The 14,990-nt window shown below is 39.4% G+C and overlaps 1 protein-coding gene across 1 annotated transcript in view; it reads right to left on the reverse strand.

Moving 5' to 3' along the window:
- The window catches only part of Znf365 (zinc finger protein 365), a 21,512-nt gene extending 6,954 nt beyond the window's left edge, over positions 1-14,558 (reverse strand). The window contains exons 1-2 of the mRNA XM_010641073.2: positions 13,809-14,558; positions 2,421-2,601 (exon numbers count right to left, since the gene is read on the reverse strand). Of these exons, the coding sequence (XP_010639375.1) occupies positions 2,421-2,601; positions 13,809-14,551 (924 nt within the window). The 5' untranslated portion in view covers positions 14,552-14,558. The remainder of the gene's footprint in view (positions 1-2,420; positions 2,602-13,808) is intronic.
- Between the last annotated feature and the right edge of the window lie 432 nt (positions 14,559-14,990).

Consider the following 14,990-nt stretch of genomic DNA (forward strand, 5'->3'; position numbering starts at 1 on the left):
AAAAAAAAAAAAAAAAAAAAAAAAAAAAAAAAAAAAAAAACTCCCAACCATCAAAGTCAGGGTGATCAGAATTTAGCACTGAATTCAAACCTTTCAATTTTCCAGACAAATCATAGGCCCCAGAAGATTAAACTGTCTTGCCTAGTCAGAATGAAGGTAAGAATACCCAGAAGCCAGGCCTTTCTACCTTACATTGGGACTCTATGACCTCAATCTTTTGAGGGAGAAAAAGGTAAAAGAAGAAGGAAGGAGATGGTTATGTCCCTCCAGCTACAGTTAATGAAAACTGGACATTCTCATAGTTTCCTGGGGAGGAGGGAAAGGGATTAAGTTGGGGGTGATGGTTCCCCTAAGAAACACAGTATAGAAACACTATGTACATGTAGAAGGCCGCCAACACTCACCCAGAAAATAACAGATTTGTCACACAGGTAGGCTTCTTTGAACACAGTGCTAAAGCCTCACTATGTAACAAATTTACTTCCATCCAGTCTACTATTGTTCTAGAAAGTTCTGTGACTTACCTCACGGTACTTCTGTAAGGCTAAGTATATGGTTTACACTGAGCACCATGTAAGGCTTCATTTATTTCCTTTTCCTTACTTCTTTTCCTTCCTATCGTCTACTTACATTCCTTCCTTCATCCACACTGTCATCTTATTCCCTTTTCTGAATGTTTTATTATTTAATCATGTGTGCTTTTAATCCTGACTTCCAGACATTCAAACTAATCTTTATTAGTCAACCAGCACTGCTAATCTTTTGGTTAGCATAGATGTTTTCTGTTTTTCTTTTCCTTTTAATACAGCCCACCTGAGGAGAAAGGAATAATTTTTAAATCTTCTGGGAAGGAGATAAGCATAAATAAAGTTCCATAATGAAAATTTTGTTTTAAAAAAACACTTTGGGGTATCAAAAATCATTTAGTTTTGTTGTTTTTATGACACCGAGGAAATACAGAGATTAAATATGATCACATAATACATTCATTCCTTTTTTATCTGTTTTCCCTTCCCTGTCTCTGCTCTCTCCACCTCTTGGTTCCCTTCTTTTTCTGTACATGTTTGCAATATATACTGTGTACATTCTTAGTAGGGAATTGGTATATGTATATAATATAACATGCACATGTACTAACTCTCCACTAGGAATGCAAACATTCTGTACTACCAACATGCACTAGGACAGATAGATAGGTAGGTAGATAGATTGATCATATACCCCCCTTACCTACACTGTCTTTTGGGCCTGCCCCCAACCCTCCCAAGAGACCAAGAAGTCTTGGTTCAAGCCACTTATGAGAATCTGGATCTTTATCCACATCCAAAGTTCTCCTCTATGCTCTGCTTTGCTTGTTTTTCCCCATTCCAGTATTGGGTACTGAGTTTTGTGCTGAGTTACACCCACAGCATTTTTATTTTTTATTTTGAGACTAAGTCACTAAGTTGATCAGCCTGAGCTCAACTCGAGATCCTCCTGCCTCAGCCTCGCAGACTTCTGGGATTACAGGCATGTGCCATCATGCCTGGATTGGCTCTGAGATTTTAAAAGTACATAACTCTGTATGTGAAGTGGTATACAAAAATCTATTACAGGGCTGGGGATTTAGCTCAGTAGTTCTACTGCCTGTCTTGCAAGTACAAGATCCAGAGTTAGATCCCCAGTACAAAAAAAAAAAAAAAAAAAAAAAAAAAAATCTATTATAGCCGGGTGTGGTGACACATGTCTGTAAACCCAGCACTTGGGAGCCTGAGGTAGAGAATCGAATCTCATCAAGTTCCAGGTCAGCCTGAGCTATATAGTAAGTTCAAGGACATCCTGAACCTCATAGCAAGATCCTGCCCCCTCAAAAAAAGAGAAAGAGGAAAGGAGGTGGAGGAGGAGGAGGGAGGGAGGGGGAGGGGAGGAGAGAGGAAGGAAGGAAGGGAGGGAAAAGAAATATATTACACATCTATCACTTGTAATAATTTCAGTCTTTTTGAATTTCTACTTAGAAATGTTTCACCTATTAACACTGTTGAACAGCATCAACAGTCCCTATTAATGAAAAACAAACTGTAGTTAGATGGATCTTGCTTTACTGAGAAGGGCCAAAGTCTTCGTGAGATTCGTTTAAAAGAGTTTCAAGACGAGGTAACTTCTAATCCACCCAAATATCCATGATGGAATAATTTCTTTGGTTATTTAAAACTCCATTATTTAACAAATGTAGAAATATTTCTACCAATTCCTCACAGCATGGAGGAAGAAGATGAAAAATGGGGAAGGGCATCTAGGGCTTAGCTTCAGCTCCCAGGTTCCGGGCATCTCTTGTGTGGGAAGAGCTTTCCCATGATGACTAGGGAGTCCCTGTTGGTCCCCCAGTTCCTTTTCCACATCCACAGGACCTCACCCTCGGAGGCTGGCTGGGTGGGACTCACCACATGCTCGCTGGGGTCATGGCTGAAGCCAGAGGCCTGCTGGCTTTGATAGTACTCGAGCTGCTTTTCGGCCAGTTCTACCCGATGCAACAGATTCTCAATGAAGTCCTGGAGCCGAGCTTTACCTTGAACCTCCTTCTCAGCTGCTGCTTCCAGGAAATGGTTGAACGTAACAACTTCTCTACAAGGCAAACATGTCAGAGCATGAAGTGGAGAAAAGAGACAGGGGTTATGCATCGATGGTGCCCATGCTATGTCCTACAGGGCTCAGCAGTGGCAATGTTGAAGGAGATAAGGTTGCATCTTGTTGAGTACATTTTAGTAAAACCTGCTAGTCATAATATACACAAATAAACACGTGTCAAGAGCGAAGAACACTGAAACTAAGGACAAGGAAACAAAGCGGAGAGGAAGGGGAATGATGGGTAATATTTTAGAAAGCAGCGAGGGACCCCCAACTGGGTGGGGAAACATCTGAAAAGAGACCTGAAAGAAGTCCTAAGGAACAAGCCAGGCAGACACCTGAGAAGAGCGAAACAGACATATCTGGGATGTGGAGGTGGGGATGAGACATCACCAGCACCAGCAGGTCTGCTGGGGGAAGGGAGCGAGGGCAGGCCTCACAGACCAGTGTGAGAATTTCAGTTTTTATTTAAGACGAGACGGCGTATCACTGGATGATTTTGAGACAGGTTTTGACTTTGATTTTAAAAGTATGGCTGTTGGGAAGAAAAGTTTGTAGAGAAGGCAGGTATGAAGGCAAGAAGTTACACCGAGCTGTTCATAAAATGAGTCATTGTGTCTACCAATGTAGTTGTGAGCTACATATGAAACAGTGCAAACAGGTACCGTACGGCCAACCCCAAGCCCACTGGAAAGCTATCCTGGCCCTGGCACAGGACACACAATGGGAAGGCTGCCCTCCCTGCAAAAGCCACACAAAATACCTTAATGTTTTATCTCCATATTTGTTACAGAGTCACAAATCCAGAAAATTTATTGCCATTTTATATTTTCTATTTACTTTTAACCTAAGTATAAAAATAACATTTTTCTGATTTACAAAACAAAAAAGCTCTTTATAAAAAGTTCATATGACACATATAAAAAGGAAAAAGCTAAAAGTATTATTTTAAGGTTGCCATCATTAATGTTTTGGTAGGCAGACCCATGAGCATCTGTTTATGATCACAAACACATAGAGCTTTCCTTTCCTTACCTTAACCTCCCCTCTAATCCCTCTTCTCTATACCCTCTTTTCCAGCTAATGAACCTTCAGGTAATCCACACCACCAAAAGATGTACATTATCACCGTTCTCATCACCTTACTTCTTTCAAAGAAATCACAACCAGCCTTTTAGTCATGCCCTTTGTATGTTCTGCCATCTCTACTGAGCTATTCAGTTCCACAGTTTCAGTATCTGTTGGAAATAGTATTTCCTTTAGGTGTCTTCAAATTCTCTCTCAACCTTCAAGTCATTGTTCTGGCCATATTCAATTTACACAGTCAAGATTCTAAAGATTCTGATCACTATCCCATCAGTCTCTTTGAATTTATTTATTATTATTTGTGTGTTTGCTTTTTGAGACAGGGTCTCACTATGTAGTTGAGACTGACCTGGAACTCACTATATAGCCTAGGCTGGTCTTGAACTCACAGTGACCCTCTTGTCTCAGCCTTCCGAGTGCTGGGATTACAGAAGTGCGCCACCATGCCCCGCTCAGCCTCTCTGAATTTAAATTAATGAACTCTAGGGCTGGGGATTTAGTTCGGTGGCAACATGCCTGGCTTGCAAGCACAAAGTCCTGAGTTTGATCCACCATACCACACAAAAAAAGAAAGAATAACTTAATGAACTCTAGTTTTCATGTATCTAACCTCATTTAGTTCTTCTAGACAGTGAATCCAACACGTTGCCTACAGCAACTTCTCAATCTCCACTTGATTTTTAGTTCCCACTAAGCTCTATCAGTTCTGGAGAACAAAACTTCTGGTGAGTCTGGTTCAAGAAATTAGTTCTATATAAGATCTTCAAAATAGCTATTGGTAGCTTCCAGATCCTTTTATACTGTATCTCTCACAAACACAGTACCTAACATCTGATGGTACTTTAAGTACCAACACTTCCTACAAAGGCAAAGATTTCTAAAATAAACCTTAGAAAGTATATTTTATAAAATTAGAGAACAGATCGGCTGTACCAATAACTCATTCAAAGAAATGCTCATGATACCACTTCCCTTTCTTCTGGTTTCCTATTCAAAATCAAATATAAACCCTACTCTATAATAATTCCATTACCTTTCAGTACCTAAGAAATATCCACAAAAGAGAAAGAAAAATCCTTTTGGAAAAGAGTTTTCTTTCAATAACTGTCAAGTTTACTTCCACATGTTTCCATGTGAGCTGTCAACAGATGTGTGCTTTCCAAGGTCCTCGTCATTCCGGCCATGGACACAAGCCAATTTCCAAACTCTACTGTCAGCTGCTTTAGTCTATTTCCTAGATGAGCTGCAAACCTCAACTAGCAGCAAGAGCAAAGGGCCCATCCAGGTGGTATGCACGGCCCTTTCATGGGTCCTGGTTGTGGTTTAGATCCTATGGATGGAGAATTATTTCAACTCAAACACCACTGGAAATACAGCCCAGAAAAATGGCTGCTATACATTCTCTTTCCAACATTAAGGCTTCAATTTACTGGAAGACAAGCTCATTAAAGAGATTTCCTGTGTGATATTTAAGGCACCTGACTTGTGAAACAGTCTCCAAATTGTATGCACTGAGAAATCAACAAAAGGGTGGCCATTTTTTCAATTCATTCTGGTTTATAATATTTACTATATTTATCATATTTCAGAGATATTTCATACTTCTGGGAAATACAAATATCAACCTCTTGGAAGATTCCCCAATTAGGGAGGGGCCTTTTTGTCTTCCTAAACCCCGGACTCAATACAATGCTTTACACAGATTCAACAAAAATTTTTGTACTTAATGTTTACAGAGGACAAAGAAATCAAAAGTCACCTGTATTCTCACCACCAAGAGGTAACTACTATTAACGTGCTGGCTTGTTTTTCCCAGTCTTTTTCCTCTGTGCATAGTTACTGTGCTCCAGCTCCCTGGCTATGGTCTAGCACATGAGAACACAGCAACTGACAGACTAATCTCACAGGATTAGTATCACAAAAGCAAGAGAACAAATCTGAATGCAAAACTGCTAATAACTGTGGTTGTATTTGTATTTCTAAATCACATAATATTTTGCTGCTGATTATATACAAGACTTTTAAAAATTAATATAAATGCTCCTAGCTGATTGTAGAGTGTTATACAACACTGTAGAAAAGAAGGATCTTTTTCTAACCTCCTTCATTCAATTATCTTCTGGCCTGAAGCTAAGAAGTTAATAACCTTTGCATTTTTTAAGCAACCTGGCACTGATGCTAACAATTTCAGTTCGTGAATGTGTAACACCGACTAGAAGGGGAAAAAAGGATCATTAAAATAAACCTGATGGTTCAGTATTATTTTGTTTTTAAAGAGAAGTTAAACACACAAGACAAGGACTGAGTCAGCTTATAGTACTGAGATTGTGTGAGGCACCCTTATTAGATGAAAACAGAACCAAACTCAGCCACTAATTGCGGAATAGCAGGTGTACATATCTCAGATCCCTCCTTTCAAATCCTGTTCATTTGGATGAACGATATCCAGAACGACCTCTTTATTTCTCCAAGGAATTGGGGGAATTTTCTGAATGGAAAAAAAATAGTTTAGCCACATTGCATTTATAATCTTTTAAATAATTATACATCAAACAGTAAAAGAACCATTCAAAGTGTTGATACAGACTAATATTTTTCTCTGTAAAAGAACAAAATGTTCATTACATGGTTTCAGAACCCACGTTGCAATTAATCTTTAAGAAACAACCAATTGTCACATTTTGGCATAGCATCAAAACAGAACACCCACCATCACTTGAAAAGGATATTTAAAGCCCTGTCCCTTTCTTCCTAAGACTAGACCTTTGTCATCTATTCAAAGACAAAAATGAATTTGACCAGACTCAATACAGAACTACTAACATTGAAATGCTTCCTATAAATCCACATATCCAAAAATACTGGAAAAACATTAAACACTACCACTCTTTTCCTAAATGGTTTTGGGGAAAATAGTTGTTTTCATAAAAATGTGTTATTTATGTTAACATGTAATGAGAGAGAGAGACATTAAAAGCAGCAAATACTAAAATATGTAATTACCAAGAAGAGATGAATGTGACTAAGAAAAAGAATAATATGATGCTATCAGAGCTATCAAAGACTTGTGTGGTTTTTACTCTAGGTTGTCACCCTTCTGACTCAGAAGACAGTGTGAAGGCAGCTGGTCAGATGAGAAGATAAGGACAAACCTGAGTGAAATTCAATCAGGACAAGGGGACAGAACAGCTCTGGGGAAATTAACTTTTAACCGCTTCAAAGCCACTTCTGGCCCCATCTTTGACTGCTTGTTCAAGGGCAGAAAAAAAGCTAAATATTATTACATCCAAGATTAGATGTCAAATGTGCTTATTTAAAGGAATATTTGACACTAAATGGAAAAAAAACAGCATAGTATATAAGAAACTGACCTTGAAGTTCATTATTATGCAAACTAATTTCCACACCTGGAAATCTTACGGTATCTCAGGATTCACAAGCATCTGGAAAGCTTTAAGGCAGAAAGGGTTCACTGAGGGAAAAAGCTCTTTACAGTCAAGGCGTTGGTTCAAATAATATTCATTCCCTCATGCACTTGTTTAATTACATAAGGTCTGAGAGACAGATAGTATTTCACTGTTCACAGATGGAACACACTCAATGACTTCTTTTAAGGTGAATTAAAGACAAGTTAATTCTGAAAAATCAAAAACACTCTATCATACAAACAACACATCTAGAAGCACACGCAGACTGATGGAAACGTGCATTCATGCCTCATGGAGTGCACTCTTGATTTTGCACAGGCAGACAGGTGTGCATTGTTAATGAGGGACAATGTGCCAATCCCCCATCTTTAAAGTCTACCATCCATACACCATGTCTGATGTCTATTTGAACTCCCTTCATCCTTCTACCCAGCCAGACTCTTATTTTGGACATGCTGTTCCCCAGGGTTTCTTCCCACCCTTCCCTAGTACCCACTTTTAACGATTCCTCTGAACTCAGGCTCTCCTGGTAGGAACATACGATACATAGTCTGCTGCGTTCTCTCACAGACCAGGGAAGTTGCGCCATTTACCTCATTGGATTATAAAATCAGTGAGTCAACACACTCTGTCCGTTCCTTCCTTAGGGCATGCAGAGCCTAACACTAGGCCAGTCCACAATACAGGGTCAACAGATTTCTGCTGGATGCATGAAATATGTGTAACTACACCTCTAGTTGAACATCATTAACCAACAAAAAAAGGACAACATTTTAGGTTCTTTTTTTCTTTTACTAGACAAGTATTGGGGCATAAAACCAGCAAGTCACCTGCAGGTGCCTCCAATCTAAACTTGGTGCCGCTCTTCTGTTCTTAAAAAACATTTGAACATGGGCTTCTCCCAAAGGCAGAGCTCTACCAAGTTATTTAAATTTCATTTTATATTACTGATTTATGAGCCCCTGAAGAGGTATATGAAATGATAAAAATATCTCCAGCTAAAAATATTCTAGCTATTGATCACCGAGTACCTCAGACACTCTAATGTCAACCATGAAGCAAGAGTCAGCTGCTTGTACACACCAGGGCCAAGCTGTGAGCCTGAAGGCTGAGAAAGCCAGGCTTTCCAGGGGCCATGCAGACCCCAGGCTGCACCAGAACCACGGTCCATCCATCTCTGCCTCATCTTTGCTCTTTGGCTTCTTTGAACAATAAAATATACTCTTCCTTAACAATTATATTTTTAAAAACCCTAATGAGAAAATCAAATTATTCGTACTGGTTCTGAATAGATCAACATTACATTCTAAGTTCCTTGGATGGAATGGAGAGAAGAGGAAAGACTTTTTTTTTGTATTTCCAAATGTTATCACGTGACATTACTAAGAAAACATGTTTGATGTCTGGTTTATCCTAAAATTATCTATAAATCTGCATGGAACATAGCATGGAAAGAGATGATCCCAAGTACTGAAATGAGTTGATACGGTAAGCCACCAGGCCCCTGCTGAGCTCTGCAACTGACATGATATTTCCTGGCTGGTTTCGTAGCTACACACAGCTTGGACACCAGGTTGATACTCACAGCTTTAGGCAATTGAAAACTGAGAATGACTTAAGTAAATGGCAAATGGTTTAGTTGTGCAAAGTAAGTTACCAGGTCAGTATTGCTTTGTAAAGGCTGCATTCCATACCCAGCTCTGTCTAGAAACCTAAGTGGACACTGCTGGCTCAAGCTACAACTCTCCGACTTTTATCCACTCTGACGATCTGTTTGATGTCACTTTCCCCTGTACACTATAAGCTCCATGAAGGCAGGGCCTTCATTTGCTTTACCACTGTATGACCAGAACCTAGGAAAGAATCTGGCATTCAGCAGGCTCTCAGAATGTATTGTCTTTTATAGGGCTCCTGGACCAGAGCAGGGCAAATGGTGCAGGGAGAGGGAAATAGATTTTAACTTTTGTAGCTCAAAAAGCAGTAGGATGGAAATGAGAGGCGGAATCACAAAGAGGCCCCACACAGCAATCAAAGGCTGGGGATGACTAAGCCCCACCCTGCCTGAATAAGAACATCCGGAGAGTCAAGTTAAAAGCTGCTTGGGAAATTAAAAGCCCTAGGCTGGGTGTTTCAGAAGCTGAATAGCATGGCCATTCTCTGATGCTACCATTTCATCTCTCTTCTTCCAACACCTTTGATGCCAGCTCACATTTTCTTTAATCACAGCAGAAAAATAAATGATGTCACTGTTGCAGCCTTCTCAAAATAGCAAAGAAGCAAGCCTCTTCCAAAACGGGCCACGTTTGATATTACATAAGTCTTGATGCTTTGAGCAAATATCACATTTTCAGAAGTCTGGCTAGGTCATGGTGAACTAATGGAAAAAGCACTCAGCAGAGACAAGGAAATGGGGTTGCAGTTTCAGCTTTGCTACAAAATCTTTGTCCATGGGCAAGTCATACCACTGCTCTGGACCTTATTTCCTGCATCTGAGAATAAATGTGCCATGCTGAAGGATAGAGGGTACCTGCCAATACTAAAATCAGAGATTACACATTACACTCAGAGCCTGTCTCAGGAGAGCCCAGCTGCTCCTTCAGGGTCAGTCTTCCAGCCATGTCTGAAAATTCCATCCTTCTTCCTTCTTCCTGCAGTGTGGCCTTTCCACATAGAAATATTGTTCTCTCGAGTGTTATCAACTCGAAACTGGGGCTTGCCTTTTACACATCTTAAAGTTACCTGTGTTTGGACAGAGGCAAGGTATATGGGTTTACTTTATTCTTAGTACACACAGTATCAGCACCTTAGGGAGAAGACCAAAGATTTATGTTCCCTAACCTTTCCCAGCACAGTGCTAGGCACATCACAGGTGCTCCATTGGCATTTTTCAACCTTACTGGCAGAATGTGTAAGTAAATTTGGGAATACTGTTATTACTCTCAATTCCTCTGAACTCCAAGAGATTAACTCAGCTACCACCTAAGCCCAAACTTTCTTGCTAAAGGATATCTTACCACAAGGTGGCCAGGATTGATTTACCTGATTATGGATAGTGCTACACAACATCTCTGACTCCTCATCAATAAGTAAATATCTATTTCAGTAGGACTTTTAAAGTTACACTGGCATTGGTAATAAGGAGCAACATTTTTCTAGGATGTGCACTCCAAAATCGACAGATATTGCTCAATAGAGGTACAAGGAGACTCACTGGTAACAAAGTACAAAATATTGCCAATTCAAACAGGCTCCTCCATCACAGAATACATATATATGACCCTAGAAACCAAGATGATTTAACACATATCAGGCCTCAGGGCAGACACAGTTCTGAGGTCTTTTATTTCAGTGTGAAAGAAAGAATTTTTAAACTTGAGGGGAAAGTTCACAGGCAAGACAGCCTTGCATGAATGCTAAATATTAGGTATCTGTATCTTTTTAAACCACTTTTAACATCTGTGTTTCAAATGGGTCCCCAAGTTTAAGTCAGTCTCAAATGGGGCAATAATAATCTATTTTCTCTCAGAAATGAGCTCAGAGTAGTTAGCAAGGGGGCTTAGCTTCTGGTATGTTCCTTGGCCAAACAGGCCTTCCCTACCTGAAAGGCCTGAAAGGTCTCCTGTTTATGGGAGACACAGCCCCCTGAGGCAGTGGTAAGGAGAGAAAGGGCCTAGCCAGGCAGATCCAGTCAAATCAACCTGGTATCCAGAGGGTAGCAGATAGGCAGCTGGCTGTGCACCCCAATTCAGATGGCAGGGGAGGAGGGGCCAGGCCAGGCACCGCAGACAATGAGGGTGCTGTCCACCATCACCCTCCCAGACCAAGACCTCCAGTGTCCTTCCTAGAAAACAAGACGCTTTCAGTTCCATTTTATACACAGAGAGAGTGATTATTTTAGGCCTGAATATAGAAACGGACAATGAAGGCTTTAAAAAGATGAATATTTTGTAATAGCCCAAGTGCTTTTAAAAAAAATAAATATCATTGCTTTCTTCTATTGGCCCAAAAATTGCATACTAAAAATCAACTTGGGTTGGGAGTATAGCTCAGCGGTGGAAAGTGCGTGCTTGGCATGCATGCAGCCCTGGGTTGGATTTCTAGCACCAAAAATAAATAAACAAACATGAAATTTACCATTGGGTATGCTCACAAAGATCTAAAAAAGACATACAAAAAGATTAACTGAAGCACTATTTTTAGTACTAGGAAAATGAATGAAACTATGTATTCACCACGAATAAGTTGGTTAAATCAGTTATAGTGCATCCATACCATGAAATACCACAAATTTTCAAAAGAAATGGCATAATTTTGTGTTTGGTGCACAAAGAATACCTGAGTATGTTAAAAATAATTTCAAGTACAAGTGGCAGAATATTATGTGTTAGTACTAATTCTGTGTGTACCAATTATATGTGGGTATACGCATACAGGAAAGTTCTAAAAGGATAATTACTAAACTTCACAGGAGTGTCTCGTGAGAATGAAGAGAGAATTGAGAATTAACACATACAAATCTATCTTCAACAGTTTTTATAAGTATATGTTTTTCATTTAGTTCTTGGATGAACCATAACACAGTATCATTACTGGTCCATGCATGGGCCACTTTTAATCAGGTAATTTTAATTTTTAAAAAGCACTTATAAATCCACTACCCCAAACAAATCCTTAATCCTTAACAATAACCTAAATCTAATTATGTCTGCCCTCTATTACCTTGTCTTCCCACACTGCAGGCAGCTATCACTCCAAATGCTACATTCATCATTACCTGAATAATTAACAAATACTGACAAGGCAGAAGGATAGCAAATTCAATCCAGCAAGAGCCTGTCACAAAACAATTTTTTATAAAAAGCTGGGAAGGTATTTTAGTGTAACAGCACTGTGTTCAATTTCCAGTACTGCAAGATAAACAAAATAACACACACACAGACACACACACACACATATAATTTTTTTTTTTTGTACCAGAGATCAAACTTGGATCCTTGTGCTTTCAAGGCAGGTGCTGGAACCACTAAGCTAAATCCCTGGCCCTGTAATAAAAATTTTTAAAGGGCTGGTGATATAGCTCAGTGCAAAGGCCCTGGTTCAACTGTCAGTACTGTAACAATATATACAAAAATGTTATAAATAAAGTAAACATAAAAATAAGTAAATGTAAGACACTAATTTTCTGGCCATCTAAACTCACTATTCTTGAATTAAGCATAAATATTACAAAGTTAATTCTAGATTTGTCTCTATACATAGAGCAACCCATCTTCCATTTTCCCAGCCTTGCAACCTGGGTCACTTGGGTGCTCATTCCAGCAACTAACACTAGAAGTGGAAACAAAAAAGTTTTCTTTCATTAGAAATCATTTCCCTGGGGAGGAGGGGAGCAGTAGCTGACTCAAATTTATCCTAACTACATACTATTAAAAATGTTTAGTATGAACAAAAATGTCTAGGCTTCAAAGTAGGATACAAATATCTAATGAAAGCATGTAAAGATTTCTTTAACATATAGGGCAGTGATGGTGAACCTTGTAGAGCTTTCAGTGATGCAAACAGCCCACTGCAGCATGCATGCCACAGGCTTGCCACCACTGATATAAGGTTTCTCAAGAAGTTTTTGGTTTTTTTCCTCATTGAGTTTATTGGTACATTTTAGGTATATAGTACCTAAAAGTACCTAAAAGTTATAGTACCTAAAAGTACCTAAAAGTTATATAGTACCTAAAAGTTATATTCATTATCAAGAAGTTTTCATTAATATATTTTAAGAGAAAATACAAGACATAAAAGTGCTAGAGGGCAAAAAGGATGAAATTAAATTTCTATAATAGCACTCAAATAATTTGGAACCCTACCTTCTAGGATATTTTACTCCATCAATTTTTATTCATTTGATTCTGTGTACTCTGAGCCTCCATTTGAAATGAAATCTGACATTCTGAATTTGGAAAATACACTGAATTGTTCTGTATACTTTCCCAGTTTGAGTTAAATATATACTTATTGATAAGGAAATACTCCTTCAAGTACAGTACAAGGATTTTTCAAATAATAGCTTCTATGATCACCTATGACTTGTAAAACCAGTGCCACGTCTTTACAGTCAAGACTAAAAGAAAATTCTCAAATCACAGCAGTACAGCTATATCAGGGTTTCCTAATGTCTCCCTCCAAATACAAATTATAATTAAATGGATTCTCAACTATTGACATTTCATTAATATGGTCAGATAATCCAAAATGGCCAATCAGCCAAAATTATTCATATTTGGAGCATATTTGTATACTTGAATAAGATAGTATTTCATGCTCTTGACTACTATATCATATAGAGACAGTCAGGAGGACAGACTTTCCCAGCATGCCCTTCCTGCCTTCCCATCCAATTCAAGCTTGTAGACCATGGATCCACCATGGGAACTCTTCTTACCCAGAAAATTGTATGTTGTTTACAATTTCCTGGGTGACAAGGAGTTAAGATATTTTGACTTCAGGGTTGCTGGACTGTTGACCATACCTAGAGAATAATATCAAAGCCTTGTGCCTTGTGGTTCAACTATATTAAGGAAAAATTACAGCCAAAGCATCTTCAAATCATAAAAACAAAACCTAGCTCGACATTTCGTTAACTTCGGACAGGAGTTACTAAAGGAATGTGTCTAGCCAGTTTTGGGACACACTTACTCTTCTTTCCTAAGAAGCTCCTCTTCTGACTCTGTCAGGCGCTGCCTCAGTGCGGCGATCATTTCCACAGCCACATCCACCTGTCTGTTCAGGGCTCGTTCTCGTCTCTGAACTTCTTGCTTTTTCTGAGTCAACTGCACAAAAGCTGCCCGAACTTCCAACAGTTCCGCAGTTTTCTGAGCCAACTCTTTGGTGAGTTTATCAATTCTCTTCTCGATGGTCCTATCCACGGCTTCAACCATCCGATTAAATTTTTCTCTGATATGTGCTTCAAAAGCAGCTTTGGTGTCAGAGGTGGGAAGCCCAGGGCTCGACCGCGGCCCATCCAGAGAGTCTGCACGTATGTCCATGGCAGTGTAGGTCTGCACATAGGACACAGGCCTCTCTGCCACCACCTTGAATGGCTTCTGGTCTTTGGAGTGTTCATGAGAAATGCTATACAAATTAACATAACTTGGTTTCTGCCTGACCACATGGCCATGGCTCTGCAACTTTCCCTGTTTCAGAAATTCTGAGGAAGGGACAAGGTCTGTGTCTTTGAGAGATGGAAAGAGGCTGCATTTTGTCAAGAGGGTTCTTTCTTCGTATCTGTGACTGAATTCCAGATGGGCCCTCAAGGATGACAAGCTTCTAAATCTGGTATGGTCTCCACACCTCGGGCAGCGGAATGGCAGGCACACAGCAACATTCTCAAAGGACTCCTGCCAGGGATATCTGCTTTCCTCAAAAGCCTTCTGTTGCATTACTCTAAAAGTCCTGTGAGGGGGAGAAAATGGGCAGTTTACATGTCTATTTTTTTTAAAAAATGCTACTGAAATGATTACTGCTCCTGTCTATAAGAGAAGCAGCTTTCTGGCTTAAAATGACATTTGCATATATTTTATGTTGGACTTTATACTAAAATTAAAATTTACAGGCCATAGGCCAAACCTAGCCACATCCATTCCTCTCTGTGTCATCTGCTGACTTTGCACGGTGTCAGAGGTAAGTATTAGAGCTGAGACAGTGACTACGGCCTGCAAAGCAAAAACTGCTTAATGCCCAGTCTCTACAGAAAAAGTTTACCAGACCCTACTGAAAAAAAAAAAAAAAAAAAAAGCTGGGTGCTACTCTTTCTTTGCAGATGAGAAAACTGGAACAAGGAAGTAATGAATCCAAGGCCAAGTGCAAGCAGATTCAGAA

The sequence above is a fragment of the Fukomys damarensis genome, unplaced genomic scaffold, assembly GCF_012274545.1.
Source record: "Fukomys damarensis isolate Sample0158 unplaced genomic scaffold, DMR_v1.0_HiC HiC_scaffold_20, whole genome shotgun sequence".
NCBI lineage: Eukaryota > Metazoa > Chordata > Mammalia > Rodentia > Bathyergidae > Fukomys > Fukomys damarensis.